This window comes from Astatotilapia calliptera, unplaced genomic scaffold (assembly GCF_900246225.1).
Source record: "Astatotilapia calliptera unplaced genomic scaffold, fAstCal1.2 U_scaffold_6, whole genome shotgun sequence".
Classification (NCBI taxonomy): Eukaryota; Metazoa; Chordata; class Actinopteri; order Cichliformes; family Cichlidae; genus Astatotilapia; species Astatotilapia calliptera.
Genome location: NW_020535800.1, coordinates 19,478 through 39,950, shown reverse-complemented (window position 1 = coordinate 39,950; position 20,473 = coordinate 19,478). Strand labels below are relative to the sequence as shown.

The 20,473-nt window shown below is 41.8% G+C and overlaps 1 protein-coding gene across 1 annotated transcript in view; it reads left to right on the top strand.

Moving 5' to 3' along the window:
- The window catches only part of LOC113018310 (alpha-2-macroglobulin-like), a 53,458-nt gene that overhangs the window by 26,049 nt on the left and 6,936 nt on the right, over positions 1-20,473 (top strand). Inside the window, exons 11-14 of the mRNA XM_026161366.1 lie at positions 7,266-7,442; positions 7,693-7,768; positions 16,455-16,611; positions 17,541-17,615. Coding sequence (XP_026017151.1) covers positions 7,266-7,442; positions 7,693-7,768; positions 16,455-16,611; positions 17,541-17,615 — 485 coding nt within the window. The remainder of the gene's footprint in view (positions 1-7,265; positions 7,443-7,692; positions 7,769-16,454; positions 16,612-17,540; positions 17,616-20,473) is intronic.

Genomic DNA, 20,473 nt, shown 5'->3' with positions numbered 1-20,473 from the left:
CTGCGCTGTCGATGGAGCTTGGCACGCTCCCCTCATCCTTCAGGTTCTCATGTTCCAACGCTGCTGAAGATTTAAGGCAGAGCACATCGTACACCTTAGTTGTCTTCCTCAGCGTCAACGTTGAATCTTTCATTTTATTTAAAATCTTGCTGTGGGAAGTCTCCTCTTGATCTCCTGGAAGCTCAGCAGCACAGCTCTCTGTGTGATGTCTGCTGTGCTGAAGATGATCTCCGATCCTCCTGAAGCCTCCCTCCTGGCCTCTGGAAATCCCCCTTGGCACAGCCCTCATTCCAACGCAGTTTCATGGTCCTTGCTGTGGCTCCAAAGTCTGATCTCATGATGGGCCCCAAACAGCTCGACCTTTGACCTCAACCACTGCCTGGGCTGTCAGCTGTGCCTGGAATGGGCCTCTTAAGATTTCTCAGGAGAGCCCTTTCAGCAGACTGCTGCACCTATATTCCCTTGCTAGGAGGGAAAACTTCTATTTGGAGAGCATGTCAACAATCATCAAACCACATTCTTTAGTTCAGTGAACTTCACTTATAGGCCATCAAAGCCTCATCTGAACCTGGATGCACCACTTGCATAGGTTTAATACCTGTAAATAAACTGTTAATCACACAAATCACTGCAACAATAATAGAAAACATTTAATGTTAATCCCTGGACCCCGCCTCTTGACTCATGGACACTCCCACGCGTCAACTCATCAAACTCAGATTCCTGTCTTAAAGAAAAAGATTAGCCAGATCATGTCCCAGGCAACATCAGGGCATCTCCGCTGGAGTAGCTCCGTAACCCTGCAATAAAAGATGTTAGCGTGTTTTGCATATTAAGGTTGCTTAACACCTGGCTCTGCCAGGAGCCTGCATACACACCATCATGGCCTGGAAAACAAGATCTGGAAGTAAAATCAAACTCCACACTTGTAAACAATTGTATCATAAGAATAATAAAGCATTCTCAGAAAAACAAACATTAGCAATACACAACCATCCATAGCTGTGGAAAGAAGTGACACTAGTTTTCAACACAGGAAATTTCTCACATGTTATTCACATCATCAAAGTAATCTTCACATTTTCCCAAAAACACAGTGCAACAGCATCACCACTCATAACCTGTAAACACAGTTTCTTCACACATAAACCCAGAAATCCTGTAGTAGGAAAAACATCAACCAATCCTCTTATAAATCACATGACCAAACACATGAAAAACTGTAATGCTGTAGAAAAGAAAATGCAAATGTTAGCGCTGCGCAGATGCATACACACTTTCTCACAGTGATCTCTGTGAGCAACACAAGGTAGTGAATAACACCCCTGGTAGATGCACAGACACAGAAAGTGACATTTCACAGGTTAAATCGTCATGCAACCTCGAATGTTGCTGTCATCTTTCTGCTCCTGTCAAAGGAAACACACATAGATTCATCTGCACCTTTGTCAGGTGGGGTTAACTTCACACAGTCGTGTTACATCAGTAAAGTCTTGTCAGCTTTTGTCAGCTTTTACCAGTCAGTCAGTTTTTTTTTTTCTCTTTCACTCATTCATTCATACATTCATTCTTTCTTTCTTTGCTGATAGTGGAATCGATTGTCGCATTTAGTTTCCACTCTCAGCAAAATGACGTCATTTCAAAAAGAAAAAGAACTTTAGCTCGGATTACATCGCTGAATCCTTTTTGGGCCGGGACTCTCATTTTCTAATTGTCCCAAATAAGTGGCCCATTTTAATGTGGAGAAAACTCACTTGTAACAAATTCCTCGACGACGTGTCGTACAGCGCTTTCTGTTCTAATCGTACAGATCTGCTCAAACGACAGAGATTATCAAACAAAACTTTCAGTGCACTGTGAAAGTATCAAAATAAAAAAGCCTTGTTAAGTCATGACACAGGCTCCTCATCTCAGGAGTGTAAATCATACCATTAGCATGGTTCATCATACCATCATACTAATTGGCAGGCTCAACTTCACAACAAAAAAACCATCAGCTAAATTAACTCCAAACCAACCATCAGCTGCACAACACACAACATAACCCTAATATGTTATTAGATATGAGTTTAATCCCCAGGTCTGTGCTCTTCACTCATTTAGGCCACAGATTTTATTCAGTTTTCCTTTTTCCCTTCATCATAAAACATGTGACATGCTGTCATGCACTTCACAAAAGAAGTTTTTGTTCTGACGTATTCAGAGTTGTGTATCTGGGTACAGGATTCACTCGCACATCAAAACAGGAAACTCAGTGTTTTAGAGTCTCCACTCAACACACAACAAACTCCAACACATCTCATTCACTCGTGCTAGAATTCAATCACCTTTCATTAATCTAAGACCGATCAACTAATTTGCATATCAGCTATTAACCCACTAAGATGACAGGACAACAGAAATGCATGTTCAAAATGTTATCACAAAAATAGAATTTCCCTCATACAGTAAATTACTTGTGCTGCATCAATCAAGCAGGAAGCTTCTCCCAATTTACTATATCAACGAGTAAATTTATTGTCTGATCACTGGTTGGTCAAACCAGAATCTTTTTTCCCACAAAAGTTAAACTGTTGTCCTGCAACCCAGAGTCAATTTTTTTATTGGATAAATTCAGTATTTGATAACAAGTGTCTGCTAAATTGACACTATTTTAACACTGATGAAAGATAACAAGCTAATTTTCATTGCATGTGTGTTTGTATTATTAGGCAGGTTTAATGCATGTCTGTGGAGCTGCATCTCCAGCAGAGCATGTTCTTAAAGCTGCCTTTTCTACACACTTCTCTACTATTGTTTGATCATTTCTTAACTAATGTGCTATGAGTTCCACTGGTCTTTGCATCACACTAAGTGACTTGGACAAGATGATAAACAGACTCACATGCTGAAGATGTTGTCTAATCTTCATAAGCTCTCTTGTGTTTGTGTTAGTAGGGTTAATGCATGTTCTGCTTGTGTGTGTGATTTTGTATATGTTTCTATTTTTGCAGTGTTTCAGACTCCTTCTCAATTTTCCAACTTAAGCAGTCAGTTTTCTTTTCCCCAGGTTTGCTAACCCAAATTTTGATTTCCCACATTTAACACCAGCACTCCTCTGTGTTTCCACTTACTCTCACTCTGTTGTCCTCTCACTCTGTTGTCCTCTCCCACTTCAACAGTCCAATAGCCGGCAGTTCTCCTTCAGCTTTGTCCTGTGTTCCACTGTCTCTTCTTGCCATTTTACTCCAAAGGTGGCAAATGTCAAACTCCAACAGTCTCCTCAGTTCTCCTCAAAAGTTTTCTTCACATGCACAGTGAAGTTGCAGCTTGTTGTAAACACAGTGCCATTCATCCGATCAGTCAGGATGATGGGTTTGCTCTTCTTCTCTGATGCTGTTTGTCCACACTGCTGCTGCTTGTTGGGACTCTTTGCTCAGGACTTTGCTGCTGTCTCTTTATCTGCCATGTTATTGCTCTTTGGAGCTGCATTCCTTGTCTTCAGGGAGGAGTGAGAGCTCGCTTGTGAGGTTGAGAGACACATGGTGCTGTAAATAAGTCAGCCAGAAACTTGGCCTGCATGTTTCCAATGATGTTAAACTATGACTTTCTTCCAACCGCTGCATGTGGAAAATTGATTCAGGTCTGCTTTGCACCTGAAAGTGACAAACTAAGACATTTTTATTATTCTCATCACTGCTTAATCAACACACACATCTCTCTCTCTCTCTCTCTCTCTCTCTCTCTCTCTCTCTCTGTTTTTGTGAACAGTCCTGTCTTAAAAGCAGAAAATGAAATTGTGGTTGTTCTTGGCTGATCAACACAAAACCTTTTTCCTATAATTTTTTTTATCTACAATATAAATTCTATATTCTTCACTCTTTTTTTTTTCTTTTACAATAGCTGGTGACCTGCAGAATCACCGCTCTCACAATCAGAGGCAATTACTTTTACACAGCGCACAAAAACACTGTGACGTCAAACACATTCACACTCACTTTTTCATCTGCATAAATAAATCATATGGCTGATGATATGTGCCATGGTGATCCATGTGTATGATCACAAGTTTATTTAATTATTTTCGACCCAACAAAACAAATAAACAGAAACATGATGCTGATGCTATGAACACTCTACACACATGAGTCAAGATGCAGGAAAACTGCTCACGGAAACGCTGCACACTCCAGTTATCACAGTTATCATAGTTCTGTTTCCCTCTCTTTGAGGAGTTCTCAGACAGCTCTCGATCTGATGATGTGTAGCTTGCTCATCAGCTCAGAAGAGACCGCAACGCAACCTCACACAGTGGTTGCTCTGCCCACAATGGCAAAGACTTGCACTTTCATATTCAATTCAGCTTCTCCATCATGTACTTTTAGATGTTTCATACAGGGTTCAGCATATTAATTGTTTTCACAGATGTGCTCTATATCTCAACCATGGCTCATAATAAGACAACAGTCTTTCACACAGGTCAAGTGCCTCTATGCACATCATTAGTTTCAATATTTGCCTATATCACTTCACCTCATATGTCATTGTACTGAATTTGAGCAACCACAAGCTTAATGTAGATTACTTTTAACAATTATCCACCTCAATTAAATCTATGGTCTGGCACACAGGCTGCTGTCGATCAGGGCAAGCTAAAGAATAAACATTTTGTGTCAGCTCTCTCTTTTTTTTTTTTTTTTTTAAATACTTTGTGCTGCCAGGAGCAAAGTCCAGCATAAACGTCTGTCACCCTCTGACTCACTCTTGGTTGCCTAGGAACCCATGATAACAACAACAGCCGGTGTCACAGACCACGTGTTCTGCTCCGCACACACTCACACAACAACAACAACAACGATGACGACAACAACGACAACAACACAAAATAGGCCTATCGTCCAGCACAGTCTGGACCCCGCGGAACTTCTCAATGCCCCACAAAGTGGCGGAGAACTCACCTCTCACTGCACAAAGTAGCGAGGAACCTCTCAACGCCTCACAAAGTGGTGGAGAACTCACCTCTCGCTGCACAAAGTAGCGAACTTCTCAACACCTCACACAGTGGCGGAGACTGCACAACCACACGGTTATAGAGTCGGGCTCTTCTCAACGCCTCAATCAGTGGCGGAGACTGCACAACCACACGGTTATAGAGTCAGGCTCTTTAAACTTACTCGGCGTTGCTTAGCGTGTAATATCAGCCTTGAATCCTGCCGATCGCCACTCATCGAGGAGAAAAGACAGACAGTTAATCCACAGGAACTTCCTGGCTGACGTCAGTCTTTCAACGTGTCCCTCCTCCCCTCGATGAATGTCGATTCCAGGGCTCCGGCATCGAAGGACCAATTAATGATAGGTTTGTAGCTTGAACCTATTCGCTGGAACGTTGAAGACAATATAATTACACAGCAAGCAAGACACGAAGTAGGCAAAGTTCTCTGGTTTACTCATGCATGAGGGAGACCTGCCTGGAGCCAAGCGTCGTCCCACCACTTGACCTCCGTCAGACTCTCAGCCAGGCTCCCCATAGCACTCCTTTTATTGTGGTTACATGAATATGCATAGGGTCATTAACATGTAACATCTTACATAGGTATACATGTGAACAAAGAATACTGTGTGTGTGTGTGTGTGTGTGTGTGTGATTTGTGTGAGGTCAAGATATGACCCTGTGAAGACTCCCCAAAGCTGGTGCCAGGAGTCTAGCGGGTCCATCTGAACAAAGGGCTCTTATGCTTAAAGAGATATACGTGTGTTTGCTATACCATATATCAACAAAGAGAAGATAGGACCTCTCTTATGCTCCTAGGATGTGGGTGTGTATTTCTAATGCACACAAAGTTTGCAGACTTATCAAGGATCAAACCTCTACCAATCTACAACTAAGTACAAAACTCTAAGCATATATAAGTAGATATTTCTAAGCATAAATGACAATCAACAATACAAAACCTAACAGCGGGCGCGCCGCTTCCTTCGAGCAGAGGAAGCTGGCGGAGCGAGCGACTGAGCCTCCGTGGACAGAACCGTGACACCGAGGCTGGAGCATGAGCACCTGAAGCCACGCAGAAGACTCCCACCTGAAGCGGGTGAGGCTTGAAAACAGGCAGAGCAACAGGCGGGGACTTTCGGCAGCTCTTGGGACCTCCGAGAGCCAGCCGAGTCCCGTGGAAAATCTGCTCGTAGTCGTGGGCACGCCACGGCTTCCAGCGGAGCTCCTCCTCCAGCTGGGCGAAGGCTGCCTCCCGACGCTCATAGAGCTCGTGGCCTGCTGAGTCCATAGTGGTCAGGTCGTACTGTCACGGTCTGGCTGGGTTGTGTTGCAGTATGTGTTGCAGAGGAAGACTCAAACGCAGACCAAAATGTGGTGTGGATTAACAAAACAAGCCGTTTATTGAGGCTAGCAACGAGGGTACAAAATAATAGGGCATCGGTGAAAACTAAACAATAACCTAAACTGGGTGAACTAAAACAAAACATGAAAAACCTTAAACATAGTGAACTGACATGGGTACCTGGAGCGGAGACATGAACAGCAGGGTGAACAACAGCAGAATGATCAACAGCAGGGTGCACAGGGAAGGAGCAACAGCGAAGTGAACCGAGAGAACAGACGACCTGACAAAGAATGACTGAAAGCCCACGGACTAAATAGACACAGGAGGATAATGAGGGAAGTGGCAACACATGGGGAACCAGCTGACACATGAACATAATGACGTCACAGTGGTAGAGTAAAACTGAACACGATGAACACAGAAACACCAGACCTCTTCACAATAAAACAGGAAACATAATGAGACGTAGACATGACAACCCGAACTTGACAACGTAAGACACAGACATGAAACACATGAAGAGCAGGGGAGACTTAACATAGTTGGAAACACAAGGGGGAAATAATAAGAACTAGAAACACCTAGGCATGACAACAAATGAACTTAGGAAACCTGAAGGGCTTACATAAACTAAAACTCAAAACGCTGGGTCAACAGACCCAGGATCATGACATGCTTCCCTTTGTCAAACAGAATGTACTTGAGTGATTGGTTAATCCAGCAGGTCTGGCCTTAATCAGGCCTGGGTCCTGTTGGTGAAATGAAACTCAGTCTTCCCAGAAATATTTGGTTAATCACAGTCAATCTACGATTTTGTTTGGATGTTTTTTCGCTCAGCAAATGAAATCATCATTTAAAATTGCATATTGAAGTATTCAGGTTATCTCTGCCCAATAAGTTGTTTTACGCTAGTTTTGTTAGTTTTAGTGAATCAGTGTTTTTGATCAGGTGACATCCTCGGCCGGGCTCTGAAGAACCTGGATGGATTGCTGCAGATGCCGTATGGATGTGGGGAGCAGAACATGGCTCTCCTGGCCCCCAACATCTACATCCTCCACTACCTGAAAGGCACACAGCAGCTCACCGCAGCCATCATGGAAAAAGCTACTAACTTCCTCACCAGTGGCAAGTTTTTATTGTTTCCTCTAAGAAGGAAATCATTTGAATCACTTCAACACACACGGTTCAAGAAACAAGCCGACAGGAGGCAGAACATTAGCCGCAGCTTTTGGTCAAATGTGTCATTTTCCTCATCTGTCAGCAAGAGTCATTGAATTTCCCAAATCTTGATGTACACATGCAGATCCATAAACAAATGGAGTCCAATCATCACCATAGCAACAATGTCTCGATCATGGTGTCCCTGTTGTTACAGGATACCAAAGACAGCTCAACTACAAAAGTGCTGACGGTGCTTACACCACATTTGGAACAGGACCAGGAAACACTTGGTGAGAACATCACTGATCAAACATGTCACAAACCAGAGAGGTTACACTGGTTTTTAAATGTCCCACCAAACAGAAGACGTTTCTTGAAGTTTGACTACCCATTAATAACATAAACATGTCTACCTCTAATACTTAAAATAATTCTCCATTTAATCCTTTGACTAAGCCAACATTAACAATACCTCTTGGTTAATACTGTGTAATTTAGTAGGTAGGAAGGAGCATTAGAGCCACATAAAAATGTTATTGATCATTATTAGAATAAAGTCAAATTTTAAAGCTTAAAGTTATTTTACTTTAAGAAAAAGTCTAAATACTATTTCAATAATAAAGTCTTAATAGTGTTTTGTGAAAAAAGTCAAATTCAAATCTAAGAAAACAGTTGAAATGATTGTTGTTTCAAACGACTGCTATACCCTGTATAAAATGCCTTGAGTAGATGTAGTGAAATAAATCAGTCGTCTTGTGATACAGCATAGATCCTCTTTATTCCACAAGCGTGGAACCATCGGCTTCCTTGCATCTGTACATTAGCAGCCATTTCCTTTTATACAATTTGTGGAGCAGGGAAATTATTTTACTGCTATTGGTAAATAATCATCATCATTACTATTGCATTAATAATATAATCTGCAGCATTGATATTGCATTCAGAGGTTTAAACAGTGTGTGTGTCTTTCAGAAAGACTAAGTTGCAGGCTGACAGGAAGTTGCAGAGAGTTTGCAGAAGTGAAAGCAGAGTCTAAGTTATTCTGAGGAGCAGGGTAGACGAAGCTATTTGAATTACTAGGTTATTCAAATTGTTTGTTATACTTTTATATTCTTTTATTAAGCTTTTAGTAGAGGTTCTTGATTAAAACATTTATTCAACATAGTACATATAGTTTCAGTTAGGTTATTGTACCTAAGGATGAGCCTCTGTTCTGGTAAAAGGTCAGAAGTGCAACGGGTGAGATGAGAGAGCATGTAAGGTCAACACATACACACACACACACACATTAGTTAGACTCATTTATAGGTGAGAGGTTAGTCATGTCTGGTTGTAACTGCGAAATTGTCTCCGTAAAAGAGGAACCGTTCCTTGTTGTCTCTGAGAATAAGGAACGAGGTCTTGCACGATGGATGGCTGAACGGGAAGTCAAAAGGTTGACCGGAGGAAATACCGGCCATGAAAATAGAAGACGATGTTCTTTTGAACTGTGTTAAAAGTCATTGTGGTTTTGATTTGACGTATGTATGTATTCTGTCTGTGACGTATGAAGGGGCATCATTAATTCAAACCCTGGTGCTATAAAAATCTGTGTATGCTTTGATTAAGTCGAAGATCAATCCCTGTCTGCGTACAGACTGGTCTTCCCACGCGTGTATTCATTAAAATCAATTGTTTGACCAAGATCTTCTGGACCATGGTTGTTTGTACTCTCCTTCCTCAATATTTGAACCTTAACATTTGGGGGCTTCGTCCGGTGGTTGAGGAGGGAGAGAATTGGAGGTGTAGACGGAGAAATTCGGTGGTCTGAGGTGGTCGGACGGGCAGACATGAGTGCCAGTGGTCGAAGTGAGTGGGCATAAGCCGGCTTATCCAAAGGTAAGGCACTACCTGTTGAATTATTTCCAAAGTGTGCCAAATTGGACATGATAAAATTTAAGTCTACTCACTGAAATTACTGGTGGATGTCTGTTTTGATTTTGATGAAAAATCTCATGAGTTGAAGCAGTTAGAGTCTGCTAAGAAGAAGTTAAAGCAGTTAGAGTCTGCTAAAGCAGTTAGAGTCTGCTAAGAAAAGTTTAAATACTGGGTTGAAGTCCCAAAGAAATTGAGTTAGAGTCTCAAGTAGTTTGGTAGGGAATTGGTCATTTTGTTGGTTAGAGTCCAAATTGGTCATAAGAGTGGACCTGAGTGGTCATTTTGTGAGTTGGAGTCTCCATTGACTACTAGGTTGCGCCAGCCTCAGTCATACCCTTGTTTTGGGGGGTTAACTGTTGTTTTAAAGTGTTATAAATTATTATAGGACGGCAGTTAGAGTTTGCTAGGAAGCGCAGAGCCCGGAGGTTACGCTCCCTCCTTGTCGTGGACGCGCGACATTGACCTGTCGGCGAACAGGGTTAGTTCAGTTTGGCTTGACTGTGGGGTACAGGGCATCCTGAAATTAAGCTAGGAGTCAGAGTCTCCTTACCGTTTGGAACGGTAGTCTGCGCTTTTTTGGCCAGCAGAAGTTGGACTTCGGGCGTGAAACCTTAACTTAAAACTTCGGGGTAAGCCTTGGCTGTGAAACGCCAAAAATAGAGCTTCAGGAAAAGTTTGGGTTGGTTGGTTTAAATTAACTTAGGGATTTTAGAGATGAGGCCAGAAACAGTTAGAGTCTGATACTGGTTAATTGATCACAAAAAAGTTGGACTTTATCGGTTGGACCGTTAACTTAAATTTGTCAAAATTGGTTAGGCGCTAAAGCTGACAGATCTGACAGTGGTTGTAAATATAAGACGTCTTTGTAATATAAAATAAGAGAGTATAGAGGGTATAATTGGATTGAAATGAAAGCCTGAACTCCGGATGGTTTAGAGATGTCCACCAGAAAACTAAAGAGGTAAACAAAAAGAAGGTAAAATGAAGAGAGAAAATAACTGACAATTACATCAATAAATAGAAAGCACACATACACAAAGTGTTACACGTGAAATTATTTTTGGAAAGAATCAGAAGTGAGATGGTTTTGAATTAAGAAATCAGTGAAAAGATGCATAATAATGGATTGGATTTATATAGCGCTTTTCTAGGCACCCAAAGCGCTTTACAATACCACTATTCATTCACTCTCACATTCATACACTGGTGGAGGCAGCTACAGTTGTAGCCACAGCTGCCCTGGGGCAGACTGACAGAAGCGAGGCTGCCATATCGCGCCATCGGCCCCTCTGACCAACACCAGTAGGCAAGTAGGGTAAAGTGTCTTGCCCAAGGACACAACGACCAGGACAGAGAGCCCGGGGATCGAACCGGCGACCTTCCGGTTACAGATGCAATTCCCAACCCCCTGAGCCACGGTCGCCCCATGAATTAAACCTGATTATAACATACAGAGGCAATGAAGAAAGCAGCTTACACTCACTGAACATTAACATACATAGGAAAAGCAATGAAGACCTGCTTACACTTATACACATGACATAAGCTGGTATTTCTGACCAGAGAGAGGGAACCTGGTAGTTTAAGTACTCATGATAATAATGAAAATGTCTTAGTTGTGTTTCTTTAGGGGCGAAGTAGACCTGGACCAATTCTCCACATGCAGCGGTCGGAAGAAAGTTATAGGTCAACATGACTGGATATGTTAAGGCAAGTTTCTGGTTGAATTGTTCACAGCACCATGTGTCCCTGAACCTCACAGGCAAACTCCGACCTGTGTCTGAGGACCAGGAATGCTGTTAATAAGGTGGGAATTTAAAATTTGGGTTAGCAAATTTGGGAAAGAGAACTGACGGCTTAGGTGGGGAATTGTGCAGGAGTCTGAAACACTGCAAAAGCAACATATGCAAATTCACATACACAAGCAGAAAATGCATTAACCTTACAAGGACAAGCTCGTGGAGATTAATGCATAGACATTGATTAAACCTGGCTAAGAACACAAACATACGCAATGAAGAACAGCTTGCTATTTGTATGAGTGATAGAATGGTGTGAATGTTTAATAGAATACATTTGAGTTTGAAGTTGAGGAATAACTCAAAGAAGCTATATGACAAAGGGAGTGAGTTATGAAAAAAAGAAAAAGTGATTAAAGTAGTTTTAAAACAGTGACTTAGGAGTGCTCTGGTACTGAGTGAGCAAAACCAGTGATCACTGTAGAAAGAAATAAAATAATTTAATAATGTGGTAATGTTTAAACATATGTTTCTCTTGTTACAGCAACTCATTGAGAGATGACTCAGTATGCAAATTAGCTGGAGTGAGTGGTGGCGAAGGAGCTTCCTGTGTGTGTGTGTGACTGAGGCTTTCAGAAGAGGAAGCATGGCAGAGAAGAGAAGTGCAGATTTGAATAGGAAATTTATAGTTTAGTGATTATATGTTGTCGTAAGGGGGTTATGTCTTATGTTGAATCTAAGTACACTCAACAAAAATATAAACGCAACACCTTTGTTACTGCTCCCATTCCCCATGGGATGGACGTAGAGACCTAAAATTCATTCCAGATACACAATATAACCATCCCTCCCAAACAGTGGTCACAAATCAGTCCAAATGTGTGGTAGTGGGCACATCTGCCATATTGAGATAATCCATCCCACCTCACAGGTGTGCCACATCAGGATGCTGATCTGACATCATGAGTAGTGCACAGGTGTACCTCAGACTGCCCACAACAAAAGGCCACCCTGGAATGTGCAGTTTTGTCTCACAGCAAAATGCCACAGATGCCACAAGCAATGAGGGAGCGTGCAACTGGCATGCTGACAGCAGGAATGTCAACCAGATCTGTCGCCCGTGCATTGAATGTTCATTTCTCAACCATAAGCCGTCTCCACAGGCGTTTCAGAGAATATGGCAGCACATCCAACCGGCCTCACAACCGCAGACCTCGTGTAACCACACCAGCCCAGGACCTCCACATCCAGCAGGTTCACCTCCAAGATCGTCTGAGACCAGCCACCCAGACAGCTGCTGGAACAATTGGTTTGCACAACCAAACAATTTCTGCACAAACTGTCAGAAACCGTCTCAGGGACGCTCAACTGCATGCCCGTCGTCCTCATCGGGGTCTTGACCTGACTCCAGCTCGTCGCCGTAACAGACTTGTGTGGGCAAATGCTCACATTCGATGGCGTCTGGCACGTTGGAGAGGTGTGCGCTTCACGGATGAATCATGGTTCACATTGTTCAGGGCAGATGGCAGCTGAGAATGTCCCAGTTCTTGCATGGCCAGCATATTCACCGTACATGTCACCCATTGAGCATGTTCGGGATGTGCTTGACCGGCGTATACGACAGCGTGTACCAGTTCCCACGAATATCCAACAACCTCGCACAGCCATTGAAGTGGAGTGGACCAACATTCCACAGGCCACAATTGACAATCTGATAGACTCCATGCGACGATGTGTTGCACTGCATGAGGCAAATGGTGGTCACACCAGATACTGACCGGTTCTGGGTCCCCAGACCCCCAATAGCGCAAAAAACTGCACATTCCAGGGTGGCCTTTTGTTGTGGGCAGTCTGAGGTACACCTGTGCACTACTCATGATGTCAGATCAGCATCCTGATGTGGCACACCTGTGAGGTGGGATGGATTATCTCAATATGGCAGATGTGCCCACTACCACACATTTGGACTGATTTGTGACCACTGTTTGGGAGGGATGGTTATATTGTGTATCTGGACTGAATTTTAGGTCTCTACGTCCATCCCATGGGGAATGGGAGCAGTAACAAAGGTGTTGCATTTATATTTTTGTTGAGTGTATGTTAAAGTGCATAAAGGGGGTGATTGTTGTGTGCAAATTGTGTGGTTTTAACAAGACTTTCGGTGTATTGAGGAGGTGAAATTATGTGAGTTGACCTGGGAGTGTCAGGACTCTGGTGGCAAAACTTTTGTGTGTTTAAGGTTGTTGAGGTTGTTGTGGTGACGGGTTGATTCTGTCAGTTAGGTTCGGGTTGCTGTTGTTTTTGATTTAATAGAGGGAGTTTTAGGAAACATGGACAGGTCTAAGAGGGGGCCCATTATTTTTGTAACAGTGCACTTAGAGAAAACCTGTCAGGTGATTTTGTTTTGTGTTTTCATGAGCTAATAATCATATTTATAAATATTTATTTATAAATATTTTTTCTCATTTTTGTTCTAAGCAGGCCTGCAACAGTGAATAACAGCGCTGACAAATTCTCGGGAAGAGCAAATATAAGGTGGGCTTTCCAGATTACAACTGGCTGAGGAGAAAGCTACCTGTGGGGACCTGATCAGGTCGTAAGTCCCTGTCTAAAAGGATTGTAGCGAGTCAATCCAGTCCAAAAGCATAAAGAAATATTTTCCTATGGAAAATAAAAAATGAATGAGCTCATTTTGCTGAGGGTGGAGAATCTGATCACTTGCGCGGGAGGCTCCACTATTTATTTTATGACATAGATTGGATCATGAGTGGGGAAAACTGAGCATTTTGAGTTTTGTATAGTATTTTGACACATGAACTGTGTCAAAATAAAGGGGGAATTTAGGGTTTAATAATTTAATTGTTTAATAATTTAGGATCATTTTAGGACTTTTTGGGGTTTTTGGTCATTTGGATATGGTAAAACTGAAACTGTTATTTTTATGTTAAGGTTAAAGGATTAAAGTGAACTGAATCCTGTTTAGTAGATACAATGCCGGTGTTTTAAAGCTGTGTACAAATCTTAGAGGGAAACTGTGGGACACGTTGACAAAAAGATGTGCTTTGGGGAAAACTAGTGAAGGTTCTAGACAGGTTTGATTTCTTTTTTGGTTTCTAGAAGAAGTGGTTATAATGTATGCTTACACATACAGATATTACATAGATTTATTTTTAGGATAAAGGGGAGAGCTTATAAATAGAAATGATTTTTTTATACATATTGCATTTTGTGCCTTTAAAGGAGTTGTGGCTCAATTCGTCTCTTGAGGGTCACGAGCCTTTGGCTAGCGCTATGATTGGCCAATCTACTGTGAGGATGATATGAGTTTTTGAAGGATTGCACACGCTTACAGACACAGAGTCCATAAACACACATGACAGTATTGATTCCAGGCAAAAGGCCTCAAATTAATTTAGCTTTTAACTGAACTTAAAGAAGGACCAAAGGAAGGAAAGCATATATTTTGGTTCAGTCTGATAAACTAGAATTAGAAGGTATTGTTACATTAAAAGGAGCAAAATGAAATAAAAAGGCTATATTAAAAAACAGGTTATAACATAGGAAATGTGGGGTTAAAATGAAGTTAGTGTTAACACACAGGAGTTGTTTCAAGGCAGCATTTAGCTATGATGAAATGTATGCAGGAGTAATTGCTTATATGCTTAAACTTAATTGATTAAAGTGGTTGTTTTCTTTTGGAGCTTTTAGTAGAATAGGCGCTTATAATGATTTTCTTGTTAAAAAGGTGACTTAAGATTAGAGTAGAGGCACTTGCAGCAGCGACAGTTTGTGTACAGGATGTTGATGATCAGATAAGGGAAAATAGAGCGAGCAACCGGACGTGAAAGCAGCGCTTTAAGAGTTTTAAAATGATGAGTACCGTTGAAGAATATATATAAATACAAGTCTATAGGTCAAGAAGATAATTAGGATACGGCTTTTGATTACAGAGTCCCAAATAGGATAAGTTAGGGAGGTGCAGGAAAAGGTGTTTTGTTTCCTTTGCAGAAGATCTTGGCGACCACAGGGGGGTGAGGATGCTGGAGGCCCGAGGCCTGGTGGACCACAATAGAGGGACTGAGAAAAACCTAATCTTATGCATGGAGTGTTCTCAAATGGGAGCTGGTGTTTATTACTGGACCACTTAGATGACATGAGGTTGTTCTCTGATTCGCTGAGCCAAAAGGACGGCTAGAGAGGGTCAGAGCGAGGACACAATGTATTGCGACCTCTGGTGTTCCAGAGGTCGAGAGAGGGAGTGTGGAGTAGGGAAATTATTTTACTGCTATTGGTAAATAATCATCATCATTACCATTGCATTAATAATATAATCTGCAGCACTGATATTGCATTCAGAGGTTTAAACAGTGTGTGTGTCTTTCAGAAAGACTAAGTTGCAGGCTGACAGGAAGTTGCAGAGAGTTTGCAGAAGTGAAAGCAGAGTCTAAGTTATTCTGAGGAGCAGGGTAGACGAAGCTATTTGAATTACTAGGTTATTCAAATTGTTTGTAATACTTTTATATTCTTTTATTAAGCTTTTAGTAGAGGTTCTTGATTAAAACATTTATTCAACATAGTACATATAGTTTCAGTTAGGTTATTGTACCTAAGGATGAGCCTCTGTTCTGGTAAAAGGTCAGAAGTGCAACGGGTGAGATGAGAGAGCATGTAAGGTCAACACATACACACACACATTAGTTAGACTCATTTATAGGTGAGAGGTTAGTCATGTCTGGTTGTAACTGCGAAATTGGCTCTGCAAAAGAGGAACCGTTTCTTGTTGTCTCTGAAAATGAGGAACGGTGTCTGGCAGGATGGATGGCTGAACGGGAAGTCAAAAGGTTGACCGGAGGAAATACCGGCCATGAAGATAGAAGACAATGTTCTTTGAAACTGTGTTAAAAGTCATTGTGGTTTTGATTTGACGTATGTATATATTGTACTCTCCTTCCTCAATATTTGAACCTTAACAAAATCTAACCACATGCAGCTTTCTGCACCACTTTCTGCTTTTCAGTGTACTTGTACTTACTGCCACGCTGTTTTTATTGCTACAATGACATCAGTTCCTTCCTTGTTACTAAAACTGAGTCTGAAGTACGATTTCACTAATTCAGAGGGGAAAGTAACCGTGGCAGTTTGTCCTGAAATAGCTGTGATATCCACATTTCTGCTTTTGTCTCAAAATACATTTTCAAATTTAACCTTGAAATTTCAAGTTTATTTTCAAAATGATCAGTATTTCTTTCTCTTAATGTGACCTCACAGCCAAACATTCCCATCATTGTAAGACGTGTAAGTGTTGTTTTCGTTCTGTCAGGCTGACTGCGTTTGTGGTAAGAAGTTTTGCCAAAGCTCAGTCTTTCATCTTTATTGATCCCAGGAAGATCGAAGAGTCTAAGACCTGGCTGCAACATAAACAACAAGAAAATGGCTGTTTTGAAAAGTCTGGGAAACTCTTCCACAACGGAATGAAGGTAACCTTGGGGATGGCTGTAGCTCAGGTGGCAGAGCAGGTCAGCCACTAATCAGAAGGTCGGTGGTTTGATCCCAGGCTGCATCCTGGCTGCATGCCAAATATCCTTGGGCAAGATACTAACCCCGTGTTTGCCTACTGGTGGTGGTCAGAGGGCCCGGTGGCGCCAGTGTCCGGCAGCCTCGCCTCTGTCAGTGCGCCCCAGGGCAGCTGTGGCTACAATGTAGCTTGCTATCGCCAGTGTGTGAATGTGTGTGTGCATGGGTGAATGACTGAATGTAGTGTAAAGCGCTTTGGGGTCCTATGGACTAGAAAAGCGCTATACAAATGCAGACCATTACCATTTACCAACCTGCAGTTCTTCGCTGTTAGACTGTGGAAACAGCCTCCAGTGTGGACGAACTTTAACAAATTTTGTTACTATTGTCATGCAAACACGGGAAACACTGTACTAAATACCGTAATAGCTCACACCAGTATATTCTATTATTTTATTTAAGAAATAATTTCTATACATCTTGTTCCATTCACACCAGCACTGCTTTCTATGTAGCATTCACACATATTTATACAAAATACAAAGTATGCACTAGAGACCAACTTGGGATTAGTATCTTGCCCACAAATATTTGGCATGCAGGCTGGAGCAGCTGGGAATCAAACCACCAACCTTCTGATTAGTAGATGACTACACAAACTGTTTATAAGGTTGGGGAAACCCGAGGTGAAGAAACATCCATCTCACTGGAAATACAATGTCCAGATGAACAAAATCAACTTCCTGCTCATCTCTTTAGCTGGATGTTTGAACATGCATGAAGACATTCATGATACTAAAACCACATGCAGCTGAAAATCATTTTCATGACTTCATATCCCTGAATGTTGGTGCATTGATGATAAAGTGTCTATGATGTCTTCTGTTGACAGGGTGGTATATCTGATGAAGTGACTCTCAGTGCGTACGTTACTGCTGCCTTCTTGGAAATGAATACATCCCAACATGTGAGTAGCTGTGTGCAGATCAACAATGGATAATATATCGAGTGTGGGAGAGAGTATGAGCGTGCAGCGTTTAAAGCGTGGAAGTACTGACCTTACTTTGAGTTTGATTCCGTAAAAGGTGATGAAAACATTAGTGTCCGCTGTTCACTGTGTGGGAAGAAAACTTCTTTTTACAGCGAAAAAAAAAACCTAAACTTTTGTGGGGAAGTAATCAGTAATTAGTTACTGATTACTTTTTTCAAGTAACTTGACCAACACTGCCCACTACCAGCCAACATCACCAGATGACACAGCTCACCTTTGTTATTTCTATTGGCATTTTTATATGGAGTATGCATCAAGATATTAAAGCAGCTTCAGTGTCAACAATGCAAGTCATGATCATTGTTAGTGATGCCTGTGCCATTCTGAGAAGGGTAAGTGTGTGGAAGTGTGAAAAGATGCCAGAATAAACTTGTCAAAATCAAATAACTATCTTATCTTGACTAAAGGGGTCCAGACAAAAATACCGGCAAATATTTGAGTTTTATCAATTTTTAAAGTATTTTTTTCTTTTGTGCACAGCTACTGACTTGTTGCAGGTGCCTCGGTTGGCTCCAACAAAAACAATTTTCTGTCTCATTCCACCCATTCCCATTTTTCCCATGTACTCCTTAAATTTTCCTGACAAAATAAAGGCTGAAGTGCCATTGATGACACAATTGTTAAAAATTCCATAAATTTTAGTCACAAAAACAAAAACAAGCACTGGTAAACAATTTGGGGTCTGAGTGTGCCATGATGTGTTGACCTGTGGAACCAGCACACTAATAAAGTCTGGATCAGCTCTCTGTCTAAAAAGTCCTAATCTCTGATCCTATGGGTTTTACTCAGGAAGCAGTAAAGAACGTAGGTGGAGGGTAATGGGTGAGGAGACTCTCTCACTTCTAACTGCCTCTGGTGTCGAAATATCTACCCTGCATGTCTCTGATAAAAACAGGGGACCTAAGCAGCCTTGTAGGCCTGGTGTTCATTGGCCACTTCTCTCTAGACCAGTGCACTTGGCATAACTTCACCCTTGACCAGTGCACTTTGTATAACTTCCCTCTAGACCAGTGCACTTGGTATATCTTCCCCTTTGACCAGTGCACTTGGTATATCTTCCCCCTTTGACCAGTGCACTTGGTATATCTTCCCCTTTGACCAGTGCACTTGGTATATCTTCGCCCTTTGACCAGTGCACTTGGTATATCTTCCCTCTAGACCAGTGCACTTGGTATATCTTCCCCTTTGACCAGTGCACTTGGTATATCTTCCCTCTAGACCAATGCACTTGGCATATCTTCCCCTTTGACCAGTGCACTTGGTATATCTTCGCTCTAGACCAATGCACTTGGTATATCTTCCCCTTTGACCAGTGCACTTGGTATAACTTCACCTTTAGACGAGTGCACTTGGTATATCTTCCCCTTTGACCAGTGCACTTGGTATATCTTCCCTCTAGACCAATGCACTTGGTATATCTTCCCCTTTGACCAGTGGACTTGGTATATCTTCCCCTTTGACCAGTGCACTTGGTATATCTTCCCTCTAGACCAGTGCACTTGGTATATCTTCCCCTTTGACCAGTGCACTTGGTATATCTTCCCCTTTGACCAGTGCACTTGGTATATCTTCCCTCTAGACCAATGCACTTGGTATAACTTCGCCTTTGACCAGTGGACTTGGTATATCTTCCCTCTAGACCAGTGGACTTGATATATCTTCGCCTTTGACCAGTGCACTTGGTATAACTTCCCCTTTGACCAGTACACTTGGTATAACTTCGCCTTTGACCAGTGCACTTGGTATAACTTCGCCTTTGACCAATGCACTTGGTATATCTTCCCTCTAGACCAGTGCACTTGGTATATCTTCCCTCTAGACCAGTGGACTTGATATATCTTCGCCTTTGACCAGTGCACTTGGTATAACTTCCCTCTAGACCAGCGGTCCCCAACCCCCGGGCATCGGAGTGAGTCGTTTGGTACCGGGCCGCGAGAGTAGAGGCTCAGGTGTGAAATGTATGGTTTTCAGGGTTTTTATCGGTTTTCAGCGTTATTTTATCGTTTTCATCGTTAACTCGGTTTTCCTGGGTCTTTTCACGTGTGTTATGAATAAACCGGTATTAGTTTTATTTTGTTGGATTTATCCGCGACACCTTGAAGGCCGGTCCGTGAAAATATTGTCGGGCATAAACCGGTCCGTGGCGCAAAAAAGGTATGGGACCGCTGCTCTAGACCCGTGCATTTGGTATAACTGGGCTTAATTTAGTGGCTTGGATAGATAAGCCCAAGGCTCGGTTACATTTAAAGAGTTGGAATAAACTGTAAGAGCTTTTCATACTAATGTAGATTAATACTTGGGTTTTTAGCTTTACAATTTCATGAAGGGTTAAAAACTGGAAATATCTATAAATTAGACTTTTAGAATGCAGGATATTTTATTCACCCAGTTTAGCATGAGCAAATCAAAAGCACAATCAATTAATAATAAAACGGAATCAAATTACTTATCTAATTAACCTGCTCTCAGCTAATGCTGACTTTGTTCTGATCTCTGTGAAGAGAAAGGTTGTAGAAAATAGGAATCTGGAGTTATTTCTTTGATCCTTACTGTATGGAAATCCAAATCTTCTTGAGTCCATAATCCAACATGGCAAATTAAAGCAGAGAGAAAAACAAAAAATGCAAAACCAATTTGCAGGTTCACATTTTGGGCTGAGCGGTTTACCTCTCTGGCGTCTTTGCTGAAATTTTCACTTGAGATCTAACTGTTCATCATGCAGGGGACAAAGGGAAGAACCTTATATTTCTTCTTGGCTAACCTTTATATCTGTT